The sequence below is a fragment of the Nannospalax galili genome, unplaced genomic scaffold (assembly GCF_000622305.1).
Source record: "Nannospalax galili isolate Female #2095 unplaced genomic scaffold, S.galili_v1.0 scaffold829, whole genome shotgun sequence".
In the NCBI taxonomy this organism is placed as follows: Eukaryota; Metazoa; Chordata; class Mammalia; order Rodentia; family Spalacidae; genus Nannospalax; species Nannospalax galili.
The window spans coordinates 1,736,434-1,743,799 of record NW_008360329.1 but is presented as its reverse complement, the minus strand read 5'-3'; the positions used below and the strand labels follow the sequence as shown (position 1 = coordinate 1,743,799).

Sequence of the window (7,366 nt, the reverse complement as noted above, 5' to 3'; positions counted from 1 at the left end):
AGCAAGTAGTGGGGAATGGCTGGGGGTGCTGACAACACAGCAGACAGTAGCAGGGATATCAGAGTATAAGGGCTCTAGTAGAGGGAGGGAGGCTGTGGGAGGGTGCTACCCGGGAAGTGAGTGTATAAAAAAAATTCTTCAAAGCATAAAAATTTGCTCCTTAATAACTAATAGATGTGAAAAACATTACCATTAAAATCTACCTGATGACTTTATATCCATGCTTTAGATGCCAAGAAGCTCAGAAAGTAACCGACTGTGACTAGTAATAATCAGATATATAGAGATTAGAAATGCATGTGCAAACATCTAAGTGTTAATTGCATTAAAAATGAATTTTTCTGTATGAAACTGTGTATTTTAATAATGAAATAGAAATTTTTTTAAAGATTAAAACCTCAATTTTATGTCTTATAGGGTTTATACTGAGAAAAATATTGTAACTGTATTAATTCAACTGTAAACCTAAAAATTTACAGCCAATTTTGAAAGAGAAACATCTTAGCTCTGGTATTGGTTATTGAATATGTCAGTGCTGTTGTAATGAAATGCCTCTTCTAATTATATGGTTATTAAATAAATAAAACAAAACAAAACAAAAATAAATAAATAAAACTCCCACAATTCCATTCTTAAAAAAAAAAACAAAAAAAACTTTTTTCAACAGCATGCTTTTCCAAAGATAAGAAACACACTCAAAGGATGCAGTGACCCTATCTGTCAAGTGACACAGGAAATTTGTTTCCTTAAATTTGTTTCAATACAGGATTTTACACAAAATGTTGAACTATAATCATTAGTACATGTTGAATCTTTAAACAACTGTGGATTTAGGCATTACTTCCTGTAGGTAAAACAGTTAATGCACATATTTTAAAGTCCTGGTAAACCAGAGACCATTGATCCTTTCTTTGCATGGGTAGTAAAAATGACATAAACTTCTCTAAGACATCGATGAAGACTAGAAGCCCTTTGCTAAACCCTGCCCTTACTTTACTTCTTGTTTCTGACAACATCCTGTGGGCTAAGACTGCATGAAGTCTGAGAGAAGCTCTGATGGCCTGGACTCCCTAGTTTGCTGGACAGAGCTAGTTCAACCCTGTGCATAAGAGTTTCTGAATCCTTCTTCCTCTTATGTCAACTGGGTTCTTGAGTCAAGTAACCCTGGTGCTTTGTGGCACATTCCTTAGAAATGAAGAATGATCCTGTCCTAGTCCTTTTCTACATATGTAATGCACACATTTTCAATCCCATTATTCCTCAACAAAACCCTACCTCATATATAACAGAAAAAGTAGTTGTTTAAAGTGTTAGTCTTAACTCTCACTGCTGAGGTTTTTTTTTTTTTTTTTTTTTTTTTATTCTAATGTAAATTTTCTTTCCTGTTTGGTAGGTGCCAGGATATTGAATAAAATAACCTTTTAAATCCATCATAATAATTAATTTTAAATTTTACAGTAGTTTATCTATGTAACCTCTAAAATGGGTGCTTGTATTTCCCTATTGCAGCAGGGTTTTGGTAAATTCTAGGATTAAATCACTGAGTCTGAGAGGTGCTCTATAAGGGAATTTTGAACATATTTCCTTATTTTTCATTTAAGAAAGCTATTCTGCTTGCCTAGTAAGTGGAATCAGGCAAATTTTATTTCCTTAATATATACATAAATGTCAGCTACTACAACATTGTTATTTTTTACAATAACAACATATTAGAGATCTTCAGCTTTAACATGTTTGTGTTACTATTTATTACAGATCAAAATGATGGGAACTGATAGCAGCTGCCCGAATAGTGAACCAAACTTTTTAAAAAAACATCCATGTGATGATACAAAGGTAATGATAATTTGGAGTTTATCATATGAGATAGATTTTATAGAAATGTCTATTATATGTTTTTGTTAGATAATTATATCAATAATACAGCCATTATCATTTATCTATTAAATTACAGCATGGTCTATTATACTTTCATTTGTCAGATAGCCCTGTGCTCACCAGACAACAAATAGATAGTAATTTGGTCTTTTGGATTCCCTAATTTTCACCTTAAAAATACTAGAAATACTGAATTTAAAGTTCCAAATGTCTCCTTTTTCCCCCTAAAATTCTTATGAATAAAAAGACTTGTTTAAAAGATTGCTCAAATATCTATATCAACACAAGTCATAGGTATAATTTAGTTGTAGGCATTTTGAATTTTTCTCAGTGTTTGCTTATATTTAAGACAATGCCATTGATAGCTGGTAAATTACAAGAGACAAAATTTCCAAAAGTGTGTGTCACTTCTCTCCACAGAAGCTGATATGCTCTTTGATAATCTTTCTAAATCTCACAATAACTGTTAACCTTATGGCATCACATAACCAAATTCTTCTTGATTTTTTAATTTTCTAAAAAAGCCTTAAGTTTTAGGTTACATGGCTGTTCATTTTTTAATTAGCGATTTTTCCATAGCCCAAACATTCAAAAGTAGCAAGAAAAAGCGCACATACCTTTCATGATTGTTACTTCCAACAGCCTTCCCCTTTGGTTATCTTGTTAAAATTGAATAATCTCGTAATGTGTTCACCCATAAACGATAAAGTCGCACGTACATAATGGAGAAAAGAGACTTCTAAAAGTCAGATAATCATTAAACCAAATTCTAAGCACTTCATGCTCTCTGTCCCCTAGGAGCCAAACAGTTCAGTCCTGTTACTTGTCAGTCACGTGATTAACTGGAACAGAAAACTGAGGAGGAGGTGGGGCATTGTTAAGCATTCCAGCTCTGGCTTTAGGCTGACTAGGAAACTAAAATTTCTTAATATATTTGAATCACAACCCTTTTGACTTTTTTCCTATAATAGGAAGCTGCTTTTCTAAACCGTGCTGCTCGCAAGTTGAAGCAATTTCTCAAAATGAATATTAGTGAAGCTTTCAATACCCACTTACAAAGAGTTTCACGAGGCACACTAGAAGTGGTGAACTGCACCAGCAAGGTAAGCAGGGAATGTTTACTATAATGAAAATATAAGTCATTCCTGTCATTCCTGTCATTCCTTGGTGGCTATATCCATTGTCACAGAATTCTAAGTGCTGTTGATCACTTGAGGTTGTGATATATTTCCCCCCACTCCAGAAGAAAGTCTCAGGCTGTGGAAAATTACCCATCCCTGGCTAAAGGCAATTAATAGTGAGATTTTGAAAGGAATGTGAAAATTAAATAAAGCCTTCATTGCCATAATTTCAAGGAGGCTAAAATGATAAGTTGAAAGTAATGGTAAATTTTTATCTCTAAAACACATTAATAGGTTTAATTTATAGGATCACAATCATATAACTCCTAGTAAACAAAACAGGAAGCCAAATGTATTTTTCAAACATTATTATATGTTAAAATTAGAGCTGTATATACCTATTGATTTTCCTGACTTTCTGTTTGTTTGTTTTTTGTTTCTGGAGACAAGGTTTCCCTGTAGTCCCAGCTGGCCTGGAACTCCCTATGTAGACCAGGTTGGCCTCAACTGCACAGAGATTCACTTGCCTCTGCCTTCCAAGTGCTGGAATTAAAGGCAAGCATACACGACCATGCCTGGCAACTTTTTCTTTCTTTTTTTTCTTTTTGGTCTAATTGGATTGTATTTTTTGCTTTCATAATTTAGATAGTTATAGTACTAATTTACACTATTTTACTAATGAAAGCTATAAACTAAAGAAAATAAAACAAAATTTGAAAGATAATTTTTTTAACATAAGACAACAATTTCCTCATCAGCAAAATGGAAAGAAACAGTATTTACACTGAAAGTTTTCAATGGCATAATTCATGTTTGGTGTCTTGCAATAAAATATTTTCAATGATTAATATAATATTTACTGCTGTTAGTAGGACCTTCTTCAAGAATTTTTTACCAGCTGACACACAAAATCAAAAGGTTTCCTAAGGTTAACATTTTTTAAAACTTCCTTTTCAAGAATGAGTCTCACATTGCCCAGGCTGGCTTCCAATTTTTATGTAGCCCAGGATAGCGTAAACTCCTGTTGGTCCTCTTACATTTGCCTCTGAGTGCTGGGATTACAGGTGTATTCCACCACATCTGTGTAAAATCATTTTTATGCTATAAAAAGAATCTTGCTTTGAGTATCAGCATTTTCCACAGAAAGGAAGATGTTATGATTGTCTCCAAATCTTATTCAGTGAAAAAAGGGCCTCTATAACGTGGACAGTTTTATTTATCATTGTGTTATGTACTTGGTACAAAACAGCCTTCTCTTGGTACTTGGAGTTTCCAAGTTCTACTTCTCTGCTCCTCCTTACTCAGTTCATGAAAAACAAAGAGCATATTTGCTAGTTTGAAAGAACTCAGAGTTAATTCAGCACCCACTTTTTGTTAATATAGATTATACAGTATATATGATAGTATATAAGTATCCCATACTTATATTAAATATAGACATTATTACAGAATTATACAGTGATATGGAAACTTTTTGAATTACAAAGTTAGAAAGACTATTTGAATCTGATTTAAAAGATACACTAACTAGGTTGGGACATGGAAAATGAGCATGCTGGCCCATGAGAGACAGGTTATTATCTTACATTTCCAGTATCACTATGTTGTTTGATCAATACATACACGGAAGCATAGAGATTCTGAATTTGGAAGTAAGGTGAGTTTGTACACACTGGCCATTGGAAATCTTAGAAATTCCAACTTGATGTATCAGATTTGAGATAAATGAATATGCACTAGAAGCAATATAAATATGCTAAAGGTCTGTGACCAAGAGGATTTGGAATTAGAACAAGGAGATGACATTTGCATCTCCATAATTGCAAAGGTAAAAATCATGGCTTTTCCTATCTTTTTTTTCCACATTTATATATTGTTGCCCCATGTTATTCATGATGATTTGTTTCCAGGATTTCTCATTACATATCAAAGTCTGTTGATGCACCCATCCCAGATATTAAATGAGATAGCTTTTGCACATAACCTGCACACATCTTCCCATACTCTAAATTGTCTATAGATTTCTTATACTACCTAGAGCACTGTAAATTGTACATATTTATTTATTATAATGTGCAGTTTAAAAAATAATGACAAGAAAAATCCATTCATGATCAGCATGGGTGTATTTTTATGTAAGTATGCTGAAGTTGCAGTTGATTAAATCTATGGATGTGGAACCAATGGACATGCAATATACCAACACTAATACCAATAGCATTTCCCCTATTCAAGTATTGCTACTTAGTCAAGTAAACTTCAAATAGTACTTTGAAGAAATGTTCTGGAGCCCCCATTGAAAAGAAGGATGAAAATTGTGCTTCATATTTATCTTAAAAATCTGTCAGCTAATCTTTGAAGTTGTTCAAATGTTACATGCTAGGGTTAGCTAAGAAAGAGCTGGATTTGTGAGCCATTGCAATCAATGTGACACTGGCTCTGACTTTTCCTCTTTGTGGCTTAGTAGTGTCATCTCTGAACTAAGGTTAAATCATCAAGGTCATGTGCTATCATGCAGACAGAATGAAAATTACCGTATGCAAAGTACTAATCCCTGACCTAGAAAATACTTGAGATCTAGTTCTTACCTAAACCAGAACCAGTGTGCCCTGTCACACAACTCTGAGCAATAGAACAGTTTGTGACAGTTGCTCTCAAAATAAGTCTGCTTCATGGAAGGCACCTTTCTCCACTTTCTCCACATGTATGGCTAGCCCTCAAAACAATTTTTTATCATGTGAGAAAAACCAGCTTATGCAGCAGATATAAGCCAACTCTAGTCAAAGCTTTAGTGGTGGACTGCCCTTAGGCAGTTAAATCAGGAGTATCCTTATTAATTTAAGTATTTTCAGTATTGAATCCTTTCACTAAAATTACAATTTTTACATAAAAATTTCAATTGAGTAATTCTAAAAATACATCTTTTATGAAAGTTTAGATAGTATTATGTCCAATATTGCAGTGTGGAAAATGACAGCTGAGTCTTAAGGCACAACGACCTTGAATTTCCTGTAAGTTGGTTATCATTATTATTAGAGGTAAGAGTTTTAAGATGTCATGCAAGATTATTCTTTTCCAAATATTTTTACTATTCAGTATAACCAATACGGTGGAAATTGAAAAGTAGATTTTTAAGACCTATTTTTATTGAAATGTTAAATTTTAAAATGTATTTCTCTAGGAAGAAAAAAATTTAAAGGAACAGAAAAAGAATGACTCATGTTTCCTAAAGAAACTATTGAAAGAAATAAAAACTTGTTGGAATAAGATTTTGAACAGCAAAACATAAACATCGGATCCATGGTTGCAACCTCCAAGAATGTACCAGTTTATGCAGTTATGAGGGATTGAAATGCTCCCTGAAGTTGCTGAATGCCTCCCATCAGATGACAAGAGCAACTGAGAAATCCACATTGTGGTGTCAGAAGATGGACATAAGCAATGGGACTGATTGATGCAGTCAGCTGTGCACGTCATACACAAGGACATAGAGAAACTGCATCAATTTTGCAAAATCGAGCATTTCAGAAGACTGCAATAATACTTTTTAAACCTGTCCAAATATTTCAAAAGACCTCAAATCTATGAATATAATGGTTAAAAATTTAAATTACTGTTGTTTATCAAAATAATTTTATGGCCCACTGTGCGTCAGTCAGTATATGAAGAGTGGAAACCAACATCTTGCACTCTGGAGATATTAGAAGACTTACAGTGATGGACAACGCTCATGAGAACGTGAGAGTCACATACTTTAAAGCAGTATCAAAAAGCTGTTCAAGATATTTAAGACAGATATCAAGAGATGCACTTAAACATGAATGTGTAACACGATGCCTTCAGTAAACAGTATAGCAGGTATTTTTCAATAAAAATAAAGCATAATTTCAAAAAAATAGAAATGTACTTAGTCTAAGGATGCTAAACATTAGTATTGTTACTTTTGTCACTTATGTATAATGATTTGTCTTACTGAATTTTCAATTTGGGAGTATATTTTTAAGAGAATAATATATGTTAGACTTTGAATTAATGTGTGTATTTAATTTCGACATTATATCGGTATATAAAATATTTTCATACAATATTTCAAATTGCCTACTTTGAGTAACATTTCTTTTTTGATAATAAATGACCTATGTATTAACATTATCAGATTCCCTTAATCTGAAGAGAATGTAAACATATTGCACCTCCATATGATCTTTGACTTTCATTTAATGGGTGGCCTTTAACACATTATTACCAAGACTCAACATGAGACTAGCACTCCAAAACTGTGTTAATAGAAGGAACACTCCTTTCTTTTTAGAAACAAGATCTCATTGTAGCTCAGGCTAGCCTCGATTCTCTATGAAGCCTTGAAA

The 7,366-nt window shown here is 33.2% G+C and overlaps 1 protein-coding gene and 1 long non-coding RNA gene across 2 annotated transcripts in view; one reads left to right on the top strand and one right to left on the bottom strand.

Moving 5' to 3' along the window:
- LOC115068961 overlaps positions 1–2,618 on the bottom strand; it is an 82,674-nt gene extending 80,056 nt beyond the window's left edge. Inside the window, exon 1 of the long non-coding RNA XR_003848321.1 lies at positions 2,496–2,618. This is a non-coding gene — a long non-coding RNA (uncharacterized LOC115068961). The remainder of the gene's footprint in view (positions 1–2,495) is intronic.
- Il7 (interleukin 7) overlaps positions 1–6,983 on the top strand; it is a 55,155-nt gene extending 48,172 nt beyond the window's left edge. Inside the window, exons 3-5 of the mRNA XM_008826083.3 lie at positions 1,756–1,836; positions 2,850–2,981; positions 6,181–6,983. Of these exons, the coding sequence (XP_008824305.1) occupies positions 1,756–1,836; positions 2,850–2,981; positions 6,181–6,288 (321 nt within the window). The 3' untranslated portion in view covers positions 6,289–6,983. The remainder of the gene's footprint in view (positions 1–1,755; positions 1,837–2,849; positions 2,982–6,180) is intronic.
- The last annotated feature ends 383 nt before the right edge of the window (positions 6,984–7,366 follow it).